Source organism: Sapajus apella, unplaced genomic scaffold (genome assembly GCF_009761245.1).
Source record: "Sapajus apella isolate SASKATOON/1434 unplaced genomic scaffold, GSC_monkey_1.0 scaffold17, whole genome shotgun sequence".
In the NCBI taxonomy this organism is placed as follows: domain Eukaryota; kingdom Metazoa; phylum Chordata; class Mammalia; order Primates; family Cebidae; genus Sapajus; species Sapajus apella.
The window spans coordinates 10,459,705-10,477,630 of record NW_022436957.1 but is presented as its reverse complement, the minus strand read 5'-3'; the positions used below and the strand labels follow the sequence as shown (position 1 = coordinate 10,477,630).

General features: G+C 38.5%; 1 protein-coding gene across 5 annotated transcripts in view; it reads right to left on the bottom strand.

Moving 5' to 3' along the window:
* GLRA2 (glycine receptor alpha 2) overlaps nt 1-17,926 on the bottom strand; it is a 209,494-nt gene that overhangs the window by 53,533 nt on the left and 138,035 nt on the right. For all 5 annotated transcript variants that reach the window (XM_032285932.1, XM_032285934.1, XM_032285931.1 and 2 more), the window contains one exon: nt 866-1,015. In XM_032285932.1, coding sequence (XP_032141823.1) covers nt 866-1,015 — 150 coding nt within the window. The remainder of the gene's footprint in view (nt 1-865; nt 1,016-17,926) is intronic.

Sequence of the window (17,926 nt, the reverse complement as noted above, 5' to 3'; positions counted from 1 at the left end):
CTATGAGATTGGATTATAAACCAGAGCAGTGCTTTCCAAACATGTTTGCACACCAGAATTGCCTGGGGAGCTGCAGAAATACTGAGGTGGGTGCCCCTCCTAAGACTGAGATTTAATTGTGTAAAGTGTGTCTAAGGCTTGGGAGTTTAAAAATATCCCCAGGCAATTCTAATGTGTAGGCAAGTTTGAGAACCACTGGACTGGAGATCTTGAGCTATGCATTTCAAACCTCGAGTCTCTGGACAGGGTAAAGCTTAGGATTCTTCACTAAAGTTTAAGTTGGAATAATGAGCTCCGTCTCATTGGATTTGTCCAGTTGCAGACTACATGGGCACGACATTATTTACATAAAGGCAGAGCAATTGATGAAAAAAGTCAATCAAATCTGTGATGTGCACACACAGTCACAGTCAAATACACATACACACACACACACGCACACGCACACGCACACACAGTAAATATTCAGAAGAACCAGGATTTTAAAATAACTTTGTCAAATTGAGTATATGTCCCCAATTAGAGTTGCCAGATAAAATATAGGGAGCCCAGTTAAATCTGAATTTCAGATAAACAATTTTTAGTATGGGTACGTCCCATGCAATATTTAGGATGTGCTTATATTAAAAATTGTTGTTATCTGAAATTCCAGTTTAACTCCATGACATGTATTTTTATTTGCTGAATCTGACAATCCTCCCCAATTTTAAAGGCCTAAGCTGAGCCTGTGTCAGTGTAGTAGGACAAATCAGAACAATAATTAAACTTGGCTTCTTGCTTATTGTGTGCTCTTCTGTTTTCTCAATTACATTGCCTGGCGAACCAACTCAAGCTCTACATTGTCTGAACTGAGGGCCAATCTTACCTTATTCTGCCTCTTCTGTCTCCTTCGGAGGCGCAGGAACTCCTTGTGTTGCCTGGAGACAAAGTTCACTGCTGCATATTCCAGTAAGGCAGCAAACACAAACAGAAGGCACACCGCCATCCAGATGTCAATCGCCTTTACATAGGAGACCTGAGAGACACAGAGAGAAGAAAGAGAAAGAGAGAAAGAGGCTATGAAAGCTTGCCAGGAAACCAGATTCTTAATGGTGTGAGCAGCAAAATAACCTCATTTCCTCGGTCAAGGATTTTCCAGTGTTTTCTTAAGAAAGTGCTTAAACCATTGATTTGACTTTGAAGATTCTGGGCAAAGCAGTGAAAGTCACATGCCCCTGAACCAGTAGCTTTATTCCTGAGACCAGCTCCAAAGATGACTTCAAGAATTTCCTTGATGAGAGTAGATTTTAAGTGTTCTCACCACAAATAAATATGTGAAATAATGCATATGTTAAGCAGCTCAATTTAGACATTCCATAATATGTTCATATATTGAAATATAAATTGTACACCATAAATATATACAATTCTTACTTGTCAATTAAAAATAATAAATTATTCTCTTAGTTAAAAAAGAAAAAACTTTGAGGCAAAATAGATTAGATGCTACTGTTAAAACTGCTTACTTCCTTCTATTTTTTAAATTAACATTTAAAAACAAACATAATTAAGATCATTTCAAAACATGGATGAGAAATAAACTATGGCCTTAGGCTCTTCAAAAGCCAATTTGTAATTTCCTTCAATTTACTGATCCTAACTGACATGAAAACACAATTTTAAATAGTTTTAAATACTCAAAACTTAAGAGTATTCAACCAAAGTAAAACATCAGGAATCTAGCCTTGAGAAGGTATCTGGTTAAAAAGAAAAGTTTGATAACCCTTCAGTGTTTGCTTAAGTGTTTAATAGGGTTTCCTATATTTTGATACCTATCAAGTGCTTGCCAGCATTTTAAGCATTTTACATGTGTGAATTTTTTAACCCTTACAACAACTCATCCCAATTTTCTGATAAGAAAACTGGGATACAGAGGGGTGAAATTATTACCCAAAGTCACAAAAGAAATAAATAACAGAGTCAAGATTGGAATTGGAACTCAGTCTGACTAGTGGATTTCCTTTCCGAACACATGCAAACACACTGCTAGGATCATAATTTGTTTCTTTGCATTTCCCTTTGACCTTTATACTGAGCATTTCCCATGTTTTATTTATTTCTGGATCATAATTTAAAATGCTTGCTTAATGGTCTATACCATGATTAAACATTCCACATTGTAGGACATATAGGTTATTATATATTTTATGACTATAAACTTTGCTGCTGTAAACATTCTTCTCCCAAAATATTTGGCTGTGTCCCTGATTATTTGTTGCATCATCTTTTAGGTGAGTTACAGAGGTAAAGATATGAAAATAGGCTCTTGAATTAGAAGGTTTGCAGCAGCACAGTGGACATAAAAGCAGAGGTCCTGGAGCAAGATGCCCCAAGTAACAAATGCTGCTGTGCTACTATCTGTATAACTCAGTTATTTAACCTCTCTCTGCCTCTATTCCTTATCTTTAAAATAGGAACAATAATGGTACCTACCACATAGAGTTGTTAAGTGGATAAAATCACTTACTATATATAAAGACATTAAAATAGTTCCAAACACAGAGTAAGTGCTACATAAATGCAATTATTTGGCCATATAAGGCTGTGATTTTGTTAGTGGAGAAACTTTGGGGGCAAAAGTTAGTAAGGATAATAAAACCCACCCACAGTTATAATATATTCTAATGATTTTTAAGATCACCATCTGCCTTACACTATTTGCCTAAAACAATCTGAAGTACTTGTGTCAGTTCCACGTGTGTTGTGACAAAATGATCTAGCACTTTGTTATCTCCAGTCCTTTAAACACATTATTCTTCCTACCTAGCATGCTTATTCCCACTCTTTCTGATTAATAGACTCCTCAGAATTCTTTAGGACTTAGCTCAGATATCAATTCTTCTGGGAAGTGTCCCCAACCTTTCCCCTCTCTCTCATTTGAGTTAGGGGCCATGTTTCTTTGTTCCCTTATCACTCTTTATGGAATCTATCTGTCCCTTCTTAGCCCACTTTTTACTTGTGATGGAAGATGAACCTCATCTCACTAAACTTACAATTGTGTGTGTGTGTGTGTGTGTGTGTGTGTGTATTTTTTGAGATGGTGTCTTGCATTTTCTCCCAGGCTGGAGTGCCATGGCGTGATCTCAGCTCACTGCAACCTCTGCCTCCCAAGTTCAAATTATTCTCCTGCCTCAGCCTCCCAAGTACCTAGAATTATAGGCATGTGCCACCACACCTGGATAACATATGTATTTTTTAGTAGAGACAGGGTTTTATCATGTTGGCTAGGCTGGTCTCGAACTCCTGACCTCAAATCATCTGCCTGCCTCGGCCTCCCAAAGTGCTGGAATTAGAGGTGTGAGCCACTGTGCCTGACCAATTATATTTTAAAGTATTCACTGACCCTACTCTGAGACTGTAAGTTTATTTTTTTTGTTTTTAGTTTAGGCCCTGTGCTGGTGTTACTATGTATCACCAGCACAGGATCTAGCAAATAGTGGGTAGGCAGCAGTTATGTGGAACGGATAGATGGAATGGTGGATAAATACGTGGTAGATGGATCAATGGTGGATAGATGGACTGAAGGTTGAATAACTGAATGATTGAATGAAACAGAAGGAAGGAAAGAAGGGAGGGAGGGAGGAAGGGAGCAAGGGAGGGAAATATCTATTTTTGTGCTTTACTTTAAACAGTTATGAATGATATACTATTACCCACAATTGTATGTATTTCATACTTCGAAGAGTGAACTATTAGTAAGTTTTTATTCTGTCAGCCCACCTAACATTCCTGGAACATTTGTTTCCTTAATAAACAATAGTTTGTCTTATATTTGCTCTTCTGGAGCAATCCTATTTTCCTGTAATTATAGAACATTACCAATCACAACATTTCCAGTTATATATTATTCAGATGGCACATAAATGTTTTAAGAACCAATAATGAGAGGAATGTGTTAATGCCTGAGATATGTGCATACCAAGAGCCAGGTCCAATAGAGCTGACCATCATTCCTCCTCTTCCTGGTGTTTACAGCATTTAGTAATTTGTATACCTTTTTCCCATCTTCTAGCAATCAGCAGACCAAGCTTGTATTTGGCTCTTTTACAGCTGCTCATAAATGAGTACTTCCAGTCTCTTAATCATTTTGCTTGGTCTCTGAGTTTCCTCCAAATTATGAACATCTTTTTAGCACTGAAGTGCTGGCATTAAATGCATTATTCACATGGATTTAGAGGGTGTTGTGAGACATCTATTACATATGATGTTGTGTTCTGTGGTGCTGGTTTCTCAGAACTGAAATGCCTTTTTTTGCTTTTACCTAGCTGTTGCCAGAGTCCTCCTTTCGACTGCTAATCCTTAGACGTTTTGAGCTTACATCACCCCTTGTACATTCCTTTTATGATTCTTGGGCTTACATGATTCTTTCTTGAACTACTTTACTACAAACTTGCAAGATAGTTTTCTTTTTTTTAAAATTTTTTTATTGCATTTTAGGTTTTGGGGTACATGCGAAGAACATATCCCGTTCAAAAGCGGACGAAGGCAAGATAGTTTTAAAAGGTAATTAAGCTCTCGAAATGCTGTTATGATTTACTAAGTTGGTAACTTTTCAGGCATATTTAATTCAGAAAAACAAAAACAAACATTGAGAGCCTACTACATGGAAAGCTGTACTAGTACTAGGTGCTGGTGGGAGATGGGGCAAAAGATACATAGATGACTGAAAAGTATATTAATTATCTCCAGGACTTCCCAGATTATACTTCAGGGGACCCCACTCATGCTGTGCTACAGAAAGTATCATTCACATAGATTATGGAGCAGCAAATTATAGCCCATGGATCAAATCCAGTCCACTGCCTGTTTCATAAATATTTATTGGAAGACAGCCATATTCATTCATTTACATATTGTCTATGGATACTTTTGCACTAAAATGGCACAGTTGAGTAGTTGTGACAGAAACCAAATGGCCACAAAGCCTAAAATACCATATGGCTCTATAAAGAAAACATTTTTCAGCCTTTGACCTAGACTTTAGTGTTATCTTGTTTTTCTTGGGGATGTACATCTCAGTGGCCCTGCTTCACTACTTAAGAATCCCATGGTCTACTGAGGGAGACAGTCACATGAACATATAAATGATACAAAGTAGATAGTTCCCCATGACAAAGTAAAAGAAGGATAAAAAGTCTGGTGGAATATGGGCAGGTTGATGTCGACGGAAACATCAGTAAAGGCTTTATTCCTAGGTGGTGTAGGATTTGATTTAGGGCTTGGGGAGAGCCAGATCTTTGATGGGTAGAAGAAACTGTAAAAGCAAAGCCATAAAGATGGGAGAAAGTATGGTGGTCTTGTGAATAATGAGCAACCCAGTGACCAGAATATGCTGGGTACCTGGGAGGTAATGGTGAGGGGTGGACAGGTAGGCTGGGCTAGCAAAAGAAGGCATTCAAAGCCAAGCTGATAGGTTTGGGCTTTCAAACTGCTTGTAAAGATAAGCTAATGTTGGGTTTGAGGTGGGGTGTAGATGTATAAGGTTTTTGTTTTGTTTTGTTTTTTTACAATTATTATGATGCTATTTGTCCCCAAAAGCAAGAGTATTGGCAAAGCAGACATTTTCCTCCTTATGTAAATTTACCTCCCCTCTTCTTGGCACTTTCATGTCTATATATAGGTTGGTTCTCTTCCAGGCTCTCTAACATCTGTGAATCAGCAACATCTCTGAATGATCTGATATTCCTTACTCTCTTTGGGACATCTTCTTCCATTTAGTGTTAGTATTTCTTGAACTCTTTCCTCCTCAGTTTTCACTCTGTCTTCATATCCTCAGTGAAATAATTCACTCCTATAGCTTTCTTATTTCTGTGTGTCAGGGTGGTGGTGGTGCTGGTGGTGTGTGTATGTTGAGTCCTATAACAGAGACTGGGTATATTCTTCGGAATTTCTTTTTTTTTTCCCATTTATTTATTTTATTGCATTTTAGGTTTTGGGGTACATGTGAAGAACATGCAAGATTGTTGCATAGGTACACATGTGGCAGTGTGATTTGCTGCCTTCCTCCCCATCACCTACATCTGGCATCTCTCCCCTTGCTATCTCTCCCCAGCTCTCCACCCCCCACCGTCCCTCCCCTATTTCCCTGCAACTGACCCCAGTGTGTAGTGCTCCCTTCCCTGTGTCCATGTGTTCTCATTGTTCAACACCCGCCTATGAGTGAGAACGTGCGGTGTTTGATCTTCTGCTCTTCTGTCAGTTTGCTGAGAATGATGGTTTCCAAGTTCATTCATGTCCCTACAAAGGACACGAACTCATCGTTTTTGATGGCTGCATAATATTCCATGGTGTATATATGCCACATTTTCCCTGTCCAGTCTATCATCGACGGGCATTTGGGTTGGTTCCAGGTCTTTGCTATTGTAAACAGTGCTGCAATGAACATTCCTGTGCATGTGTCCTTATAGTAGAACGATTTATAATCCTTTGGATATATACCCAGTAATGGGATTGCCGGGTCAAATGGAATTTCTATTTCTAGTTCCTTGAGGAATCGCCACTCTGTCTTCCACAATGGTTGAAATAATTTACACTCCCACCAACAACGTAAAAGTGTTCCTATTTCTCCACATCCTCTCCAGCATCTGTTGTCTCCAGCTTTTTTAATGATTGCCATTCTAACTGGCGTGAGATGGTATCTCAATGTTGTTTTGATTTGCATTTCTCTGATGACCAGTGATGATGAGCATTTTTTCATATGTTTGTTGGCCTCATGTATGTCTTCTTTTATAAAGTATCTGTTCATATCCTTTGCCCACTTTTGAATGGGCTTGTTAGTTTTTTTCTTGTAAATCTGTTTTAGTTCTTTGTAAATTCTGGATATCAGCCCTTTGTCAGATGGGTAAACTGCAAAAATTTTTTCCCATTCTGTTGGTTGCCGATTCACTCTAATGACTGTTTCTTTTGCTGTACAGAAGCTGTGGAGTTTGATTAGGTCCCATTTGTCTATTTTGGCTTTTGTTGTCAATGCTTTTGGTGTTTTGGTCATGAAGTCCTTGCCTACACCTACGTCCTGAATGGTATTGCCTAGATTTTCTTCTAGGGTTTTTATGGTGTTAGGTCTTATGTTTAAGTCTTTAATCCATCTGGAGTTAATTTTAGTGTAAGGTGTCAGGAAGGGGTCCAGTTTCTGCTTTCTGCACATGGCTAGCCACTTTTCCCAACACCATTTATTAAACAGGGAATCCTTTCCCCATCGCTTGTTTTTGTCTGGTTTGTCAAAGATCAGATAGTTGTAGATATGTTGCATTGCGTTCGAGACCTCTGTTCTGTTCCATTGGTCTATGTCTCTGTTTTGGTACCAGTAACATACTGTTTTGATTACTGTAGCCTTGTAGTATAATTTGAAATCCAGTAGTGTGATGCCTCCCACTTTGTTCTTTTATCTTAGAATTGACTTGGCTATGCGGGCTCTCTTTTGGTTCCATACGAAGTTTAAGGTGGTTTTTTCCAGTTCTGTGAAGAAGGTCATTGGTAGCTTGATGGGGATAGCATTGAATCTGTAAATTACTTTGGGCAGTATGGCCATTTTCACGATATTGATTCTTCCTAACCATGAACATGGAATGTTTCTCCATCTGTTTGTGTCCTGTCTTATTAATTTCCTCTACCTGTAAGCTAGATTTTCCAGTTCTGTTGGATCCTCAATGGAATGTGGATAGAAGTTACACATGTTAGGACCTCTAAAATCTTCAATGAGGCCCTTAGGACTATACCTTCTGCAGCCATCTTAGATGTTACCTGTTTAAGATGACAGTGCCATAAGATTGAAGAAGCTTGGATCCCCAAAAGACCTAGGGCCACCCACCCCACTGTGGAGCATACTGTGAGTGAGAGGGAAACTTCTATTGTATCAAGCCACAGGAATAAGAAGAAAGATGTAAAAGTGGATGAATTCATTGAGGATATGAAGGTTTTGTGTTTCCAAAGCTCCCAAATTATTCCCTCAGTCCTGGTCTCTCACCAGCATTCTGTGATAATTCTAAAATAGCTACAGTTAGTATTTGCAAAATTAAATTTATTAAATGCCGCCTCTTATTCATCTCATTTAAATGTTTCTTCTCACTAGCAACCTGGTTTTACAACTGTTTCCCCCCCTTTGTCTTCATCTCCAATACTCAATCTATTGCACAGACTCAGCATTTCTTTCTCTAAAGCAACCCTGGGTTTACTCTTTACTCTCTCCATTCCAAAGATGTCACTTTAATTCTGTCCATCAACACCTTATACCTGGTTATTATAACAACTTCCTAACTGGTTGCCTTGCACTCAGTTCTTCCCCCATGGCACCTAGTCTTTTGTTTCTGTGAAATAAAATTTAAAACACCAATTTGATTTTGAAACACATCTGCTTAGGAATTACCATGGCTGCCTATTGCAGGCTATGGTATTCAAGGCCTTGCACAGCATGTGTCTACCCTAGTTAATCAATCTTATTGCACTCTTTCATAACACAAGCTTTGTATTTTGTTTAAGCAATTTTGCTTAGCCCTGAGTAAGGCAAATCCATTCCCACTGATGACCTTGTCTACACCAGTGGTTCCTAAATGAGGTTGACTTTTCACCCCAGGGGACATTTGGCAATGTCTTGGGATATTTTTGGTTGTCACAACCAGGGAGCAGTGCTATTGGCATCTAGTAGTTGAGGTCAGGGATGCTTCTAAACATCCTATAATGCACAAGACAGTACCCAGAACAAAGACTTATACAGTCAAAATGCCAATAATTCTGAGGTTAGAAAACCCTGAGAGAGAGAAAGCAAAAACAAAAACAAACAAAAAACAAACCCAGGTAACTATGTCTAGTCTAGTGGTTCTCAACCAGAAGTGATGCTGCTCCTAAGAACATCCAACAGTGTTTGAAGATGTTTTTGGTTTTTCCATCTGAGAAGTAAAGAGTTGCTATGGTTTCTAGTGGGTTGAGACCAGGGATGCTACTAAATAGCCAACAATGCAAAAGACTGCCTTTAATCCAAATAATGACCCAGTCCCAAATGTTAATAATGTTATAAGGTGGAAAACCCCTGGTCTACACTCTTCTCCCAGCATAGAAACATTTCCCACATTTTATATCTGTTTATTTCCAGGTAATTCTTCAAGAAGGAACTCAAATTCCACCCCCAAGGTGATAATTTCTTTGCCTGTTCTAGCCCATGATGGTCTTGCCCATCTTTAGAATTTGTAATGCACTTACAGATCGAATCATCCAGTTTAAGTCTTCACTTCATGCATCCGTTTTACCCACCCAACTAAAGTATGTGATACTTGTGGGAATATAGATCCAGTAATGTATTCTGTACCCATGACACTGAGGATAAGTTTTTGTGCATATAGTAAGTATCCCCGTAAGTTTTTGTTGACTGTCAAATTTTCCAAGTGGTATATAAATTCAAATTTCTTTCACAATTATTGTTTTATATGAAGAGTAAGCTACAAAAAAAAAAAAAGACAACAAAAAGAAGAAAAATGTAGTTTCACTTTTCTAGAGATGATAGTTGTTGACAGCCAAATTACTTTGGGTTTATTTTCATTAAGAGAAAGGAGAATACTTATTATTTATATGACCTTACAACTTATATAGTTTATAAATATATCTGGTGGGAAAGTAGAACCAGTCAAGTTATTTAGGGTTTCATGGTGCTAGATAAGCATTTATCTGTAGTTGGAAAAGATAAGTTAGATGGTGGAATTTGTTAGTTGCTCACTTGTTTTGGCATCATGCTGACATTTCTTAGAGATATTTCTCTTTTATATTCTTTTCAGTACTGTCTTGGCAATTTTGGAAACGTTGGCAAGTTTTATTGAGTCAATTTTTTTCATGAATTACATCCTTAGTTCAGTTTCAAAGTGGAAAATCAAGTTGTTAATTCATTTACTTTAGCCCCACAATTTGTTTTGTCTGTTTTCAGATACTATATTATTTCCTATGCCATGAAGCCAGTTGTTGTTATTGTTTGGGACATTTTCTACCTGATGTTTATTCTAGGACAGAAGAATGAGTCAACATTGTACAAGGATTATCTAAATGTCCTTACAGCTTGGATGCCCTCTCCATTCCTCATGGGCAAGTAACTTCCATGTGATAATGTGTCAACTAAAGTATATCCACATTCTCAGCCCCTAGGCTGACCCCAGAGAGCTGTGACATTCCTCCAGCAGCTAATCAAGGAGGATTGCTAATGAACATGTGCAGAGAGCAGTTCACTACGAGAAAAATCACAAATGACTATGATAGTTGTGATTGTAATAGAAAAGAAACAGAATGGAATTCATAGTGCAATCTCAAAATATTCAGATGGTTTTCTTTCTTAAGTGGAATGATTACTCACACCACCTGCTTGAGTCAATGTTTAGTTATCCTCCACAATATATCCATGTAACAAAATTGCACTTGTGCTACTTACGTTTATACAAATAAAAAATGTTTAATTATTCTCAAACTATGCCTGAAAACTATTGATAAAGCAAAACAAGTTTTTTTCTTCTGTACAGTACAATTTCATTGTATCTAATTTATATGTGGAGAATATTTAACCTTGATTAATGCAGCTATTGAAATGACAGATACCTGTTGGCCACAGTAGCCTGAGATGTGCTTCTATTATATAAAATAGAAGGCTTTGGTAGCTTCTGTTATATAAAATAGAATGCTTTTGTATCATAAGTTTGATAAAAATCAACTTATCTTTTATTAAGTTCCATAAAGTATACCATTACGCTTTCCATTCCCATTTTTTGGGAGAAAAAGTTTATTAAATGCATATCTGAATTTTTTATAGCTAGTAATGAACAGAGGTGGGAATGACAATTCTGGCTTTGCTTTTCTGTTTTGTCTCTTACCTATATTCAGTAACCGTATCATGAGAAAAAAAAATACATAGTCAAATTCATCCTAGTGCCAAAGATTCATGGTGCTGTACCATTTCATGTTTATAGTTTCACTGCCAAGTTGCCATTTTTATTGCCTAATTAAAGAGCTCACACCTGCTGTTTAATGCTGGGAAAACCAGATTTCTTTGGCAGAGATGGATGATGACAGCACTGACTACCTGGCCCATCCCAGTGTCACCACTCTCACCCCATTTTCTCTCCATGTCTAATATCATTGTTGGGTTCTAAGCCAAGTAATTGAGTAAAGAGTTACTGTGAAAGAGCTGTTGGCAGAAATAGATATTGGGTGGCATTGCCTCCAAGCCTGGCATCTGCAGGGACCAACCAATTATAAATGGACCTTTGGGGACCAATTAGTTTGTTGGGCATTGGGTGGTATACAGGCCTAGTGCATTGATATTATTTCTAAAGATGAATACGTTTCTCTCCATTATGGTGGTCAGAAAATTGTTTAAAGTAGCTTGCCAAAACTTACTATCCATGTGAGTTTCATGGGTAGAGAGGTACAAGAAGAGCAAAACTGCCAGCCCTAGAATATACAAGCAACACCAGGTGATATCCATTGTTAGAGTCACCATAGGGACATCCTGCAAAAAGGTACCCCCAAGTCTCAGCTTCCTGAAAATGTAGGCATCTGAGAGAGTCAAAGTGAAGGAGAGGTTAGCATCTGGAGGAAGTAGGGCAAAAGAGCATCTTTCTTCCCTTTGCTTACGTCTGCCATGTTACTACATTTTTGGCTGATAGACAAGAATACTGATTGCTGCCATAGTCTACGTCCTGTGCTTGCACCTTCACTGACAAAACAAGTGATGTATGTTTATTACCTAACAAGGGCAGGAATGAGGAGGGAATGGGGGTCCAGAGCAAACTTCCCATTGGTGGAAAAACAATCTCAATGAAGAAAAGGGCCAATTGGGTTATCTCAGTACTGGTAAGACAACCATGAGCTTTGGGGAGATGATGCTTCACTTAATAAATGTTTGTGTAGTGCGTGTGTGTGTGTGTGTGTGTGTGAGGGGGGGTAGAGAGAGAGAGAGAGCGCAAAAGAGAGAGAGAGAATGAGAAAGAGAGAGGAGAAAAACTTGGGAGACTATGAAGATATGGAAGAAAGGAAGAAAATGAAAAATAATGAAAATTTTTGAAGCTAGATCAACCTGGATTTGAATCCTAGGTGAATAACCAATGAATTTGGAAAAAATACTTAACCTTTTGGAATCTTAATTTCTTCATATCAAAGTAGGGGCCCACACATTCCAGTTTCATGGGATCATTGAAGGATTGAATAAGATACTTTATGTAAATCTTAACACTCATTTGGCAGATTGTAGAATCTCAGACACATTGGCTTGTAAGGGATGAGCTCCAGAAGACATTGCATAATTTAAAACTTGCATAATTCAAGACAGTTTTCCCTAGAGGAATAAATGTAAAGTAGAATATCTTGTATTTCATGTTTTGTGCGTGCACTAAGACTCTGTTAGTATTTTTATATTGCAGTGTTTTAAATTCACATAATCTAAGTTCACATAAATGAAACTTCACTGCAGTCAGCACTCCTGTATGTGATGGGGGCTGATACATGCTGTCACAAAAGGAAAACAGAACAAAATCACCACCACCACTATCATCAACAAAAAGCTTAAAACACCACCATTCTATGAGTTGTCTCCATTATAAGGATAAGAAAACTGGGTTCACTCATTAAATTTACCAAGATCACACAGCAAAAAAATGATTGAGCTGCAATTTGCATTAAATCTGGCTTATCTCTAAATTTTGTGCCTTTCTGCCTTACTGACCCCTGTGGGAACCTCCCTCTTCAGTAGTGAGTCAGGAGAATTACAGACTGTGGTTACATCAGATGATGACATCTGATGTGGAAAAGAGGTGACAAAGTACATGCAGTGGAACTGGCAAGCAAGAAACTGTATTAGCACTGTCACACCTGCAGCCATGGACATACTATGAAGATAAATGTTCATAGATGGCAGATAACCACAATCTTCATGCATTTTCTCAGCAATTAGTGCCTCAACTACTCGTATACTATTTGCGAATTTACTCCCCGCCCTACCCCAGGTTCAAAACTCATAAGCCAGGAAAGAAAAGAGGGAAGTTTAATAACTGTTATTTGGATTAGGCCAAGTGAAAGGCCTTGGTGGGTAAGGTTTATTGTGATGAGAGGAGGAATATGGAATTGCTGACCGGTCTCTACTCCCTGGACTAGGCTTGTTGGTTTATGGTGTGCAAGTTGGCTATCTCTCCTATAGTGGGATGAGGAGCCAGATCAAGAAGGAAGGAAGCACTGGCCAAACCTTTCACCCGTGACCATTTCTGAAACTCAGAACCTTATCAGAGTGAGTGGGTATACCTGTGTTGAGTGACTATGTGCAGACGCTTCATCATCTCATAACAATCATGGATGGTATACTCCTGAGATGACCAGTGGGTAGGATATGTAGTGAATGGGTGATTCTGGACTACAAAATAGAGATAGTCTTAGAAGCTCAGTTCAACTTGCAGTGATGGAGAAATCATATACCCAAAACACCTAGAATCTTGTGATAACTCCAGGGTACAAAGACGCCCCTCCTGGTGCTAAACCTCCCCACCAATGCACACTTTGACCACTGCAATGCTACCATACATTATTTCACATATGAGAGTATAGTGGGAAATATCAATTTCAGTTGAATGGTAGTCAGTGGTAGTCGAGAAGCTTTCCCACCCAGACTCTGGCCTGCGGATTAGTGTAGCGTTAGCTCTGTACTTTAATGTAAGCTCACAGTGGAGGCCGCAGGTCATCAAGGATATCTCCATGGGAGCCAACTTGCCAGAAACCTCCCTTTTAGGCATGGGACTCTGGGCATTCAAGCCTAGTGTGTTCTAACCTAAAGCTCTTGAAGCTAATCAGCTACCTACTGTTTCATACCATTCAAAGTAAAACTGAAATGGAAAAATTCCAGGCATCCACCATACTCCAGGTTTCCATGTGGGGAAGAGAAAACAAGAAAAGTAGCTACAGGCCAATCAAAGGTTGGTAATTAATGTGGTTCAAAAGCTTCTGGCTGGGCTGTTGATCTCACTTTTTGTCAGTTATGAATTACCAAAGATTATGTCTCTACTGTATCCACTTCCTATAGCTGAGCAGCATTTTGTTATAACTCAGCTCCATTCCTTTCTCCTTACCAAAAAAAAAAAACCCAGAAGCACAAATCACCCACTAATAGTTGATGCTTATTTGCAATATATACTAGCCTACAGGAGGCTGTAATAATTAAAAAGAAATCCTACTCCATCTTGAATAAAATGCTCTAATTAGATGTATAAGCTCTTTGAAGAAATAAAAAGGTCACGCTATCAGACAGCATTATTATTTTTCAATATGGAAGGGTACAGAATGCTTAAAAGATAAATTGTGTGAAAATATTTTGGTTGGGCTGATAGAGTGCATCAGTTTCTAACATATTAGTTGCATACATCTGCTTCAGAAAGTTTAGATCAACCTCAGCCCCTTGGCGGAAACCAATCCAGTATATTATCTAAAGTAAGAGAAAGCAGCAAGGCTGTGTTGGAGATAGCCATGAGAAGATGCCAGGAATGTGGACTTCAGCTTTACCCCTGGTTGACATTGCAGATTTGGCCACGTTATTTCACGATATGGGCCTCACACTCCCCGTTGGGGATATAAAATGATTGAGCTGACCATTTCTTTTTTTCCTTCTTCTTTTTTTATTTTTCTTTAGAGATGGAGTCTTTCTCTGTCACCAGGCTGGAGAGTAGTGGTGTGATCTTGGCTCACTGCAACCTCCACCTCCTGGGTTCAAGCAATTCTCCTGCCTCAGCCTCCCAAGTAGCTGGGACTAGAGGCGTGTGCCACCATGCCCAACTAATTTTTGTATTTTTAGTAGAGATGGGGTTTCACCATGTTGGCCAGGAAGGTCTCCATCTCCTGACCTCATGATCTGCCTGCCTCAGCCTCCCAAGGTGCTGGGATTACAGGTGTGAGCCAACATGCCTGACCTAAGCTGATCATTTCTAAGGGTTCTGCTATTCTAAGATTCTGCGACTCAAGGGAAATAAAAAGTCATAAGAGAGGAAACCACATCAATAGCAGTATGGGTTCCCAATTTCAAGGGGATCACAGCTATGAGTCCCAGTAACAGCCTTCAGGTACTCTACTCCAACTTCTTAGTACTTTCAGTATCATCTGATAATGTCTATTCATTGAATGCCTCTATGTGCCAGGCAAGACCTGCCTAAAATAGTGAATTCCTTGCTTAGAAGCAAATAGTACTAATCCAGGAAAAACAATTGCCTGTGCAATATCATGTGCATAGCAGATACACCGAGTTTCCTTGCAAATTCAAAGGACAATTCTCACAAACCCTCAGCAACTCACCCCAAGCTCTGCTTTTCTGCCTAAGAGATTTCTCTAGCACCTTACAAGCTTTCTGGACATGCGTACAAGGAAGTCTAGAACACTACCAGGGGCAGTCCTCGACCATGGAGGGATGAGTGTTGGTCGATAAAGACCCTAGATTTCCAGGTACTTGTTGGGGCAAGTCTGAAGAGAATTCTACACGGTTTTTAGAGGATCCCCAGCAGAACTGAACACTAGTTGTCCTTCATGGTAACCAACTCAATAATACACTTGTTTGCCTTTTCTCCTTTCCCTAATTTATATTCCACATTCTCTCTTGTCTTTCTTGTGACCACCATTCAAATAAACTGTATGCAACCAAATACTTACTACAGGCTCTGCAGTTTACTGAAACAAATAACTCAAACCCCAATTTAGATCAGGAGAGCCTGACACAAAAATGATTCCTGCTACATCATTGCCATTTAGAACCAGGATAACAGAGAAACCACACATACTCCTGAATTTTTTTTTCTTATTAGCAAAAATCCTATACCTGGCTGAATTGCCCATCGCCAATAAGAATGTAGTGTTGACGTGAATCAAAAAACAGTCTTCAAGCACCAAGTACCAAATCAGTTTAGAACCTATATTATCCATATCATTTAACACCCATCACTTCCTTTTTTGCTCTGCACAGCTAGTTTTAAATTTATAAAGTTAGAATGATATAGCTTAAACAGAAACTAGTATTTCTTGTCTAATACTACGCAAGAATTATTCAGCATATACTAACTCTCCTGGGGTCAGGTAAATAATGAGAGTACCTTATTTGCAGAAATTTTATATAAATATTCTGTCCCACCCCAAGCTCCTTAGGAAGACAGAGTCACAGTTCCATTTTGAGACTATAAGGATGTGGATATTATGAAAGTGCAAATTACTCCTATTGATAAGGACATCAATTAAAGGATTTTAACAGTGATATTGTTTGGCTGTGTCCCCAACCAAATCTTATCTTGAATTTCCATGTGTCGTGGGAGGGGCCTGGTGGGAAGTAATTGAATCATGGGGCAGGTCTTTTGTGTGCTGTTCCCATGATAGTGAGTAAGTCTCACAAGATCTGATGGTTTTAAAAATGGGAGTCTTCCTGCACAAGCTCTCTCTTTGCCAGCAGGCATCCACATAAGATGTGACTTGCTCCTCCTTGCCTTCCACCATGATTGTGAGGCCTCCCCAGCCACATGGAACTATAAGTCCATTCAACTCTTTCTTTTGTAAATTGCACCGTCTTGGATATGTCTTTATCAGCAGTGTGAAAACAAACTAATACAGTAAATTGGTACCAGTACAGTGGGGCATTGCTGAAAAGATACCCAAAAATGCAGAAGTGACTTTGGAACTGGGTAATAGGCAGAAGTTGGAACAGTTTGGAGGGCTCAGAAGAAGACAGGAAAATGAGCCACTGTGTCCGGCCCATTTTTACTTTTTAAAGAGAAAAGTTTAGTTTAATAATAATAAGCAAGGTATCTAGGAGGATAATTAATCAGTATAAGAGAACAAAATCCATAATCTATTCATTTTTAATCTATTTAAGTAGGCTCCATGCTTGAACATGTATAAAAGTAGCTATTCAAAATCAATTTACCTAAGCTCAAGTCCAGGAGTCATCAACTTACCGCCCATCACTTAAATCTATTCTGCTACCTGCTTTTGTAAATATAGTTTAATTAGAACACAGCCATACCCATTCATTTACATATTCTCTATGGCTCTCTAGTCTCTACTTAAAATAGTAGAGTTGAGCAGCTACCAGAGAACTTAAAGCCCAGAAAGCCTAAAATGTTATCTGTTGATCTCTTTATAGAAAAAGTATTATGAATTCCTGCTCTAATCATATATTTTAATTCAAGCTAACCATTACCTAATATAGTCTGAATCAACAAATTTTCTCTAATTTTAATGATCATAAAAAGTAAAACTGGATTATTCATATTTTAAAACATTTCATTGTAAGAATTTGTTACAGAATCACTTAAATTCTCATCTCAATTTCCACTTGTCATTGTATATACAGCTATTGGACCCCAAAATGAATTACATATTTTCAGCAGTAAGTCAACAAATTATTGCAGACTGTTCCTTGTGTGTGAGATGTTTAGAAGTATACAAAGATAATTAACATTTGGTCCCTGCCCTTGTGTAATCTGTTTTGCAGAGGTAAAGAAATACAGGAGAATAGATGATTAACTTGCATTTTACCAGTGCTGAGTTACAGTGGTGGTAAACCCTGTAAGCACTAGTATTAGACTTTGAGGGTCTAAATCCTGTCTTGCCTCTTCCTAGCTGTACAGTTTTGATATGATACTTAGTGACTCTGTGCTTTAGTTTTCTCAGCTGAAAAATGGGGATAATAATAGATCCCACCTAACAGGTTTGCTTTAAGTATTAAGATATCTGTGAAATAATAAGTAGGTAATGCTTAGAACTGGGCCTGGTGCCTTGTACCTGCTCAAACATGTTAACTCTCATCATCATGGTGGAATTAACCTTTTATACTCTATCCTGCCATTAGAATCAATGCCTTGAGTGCTGCAAATTAGTTAGATTAATTAATAGTTTCATCCAATTTAGG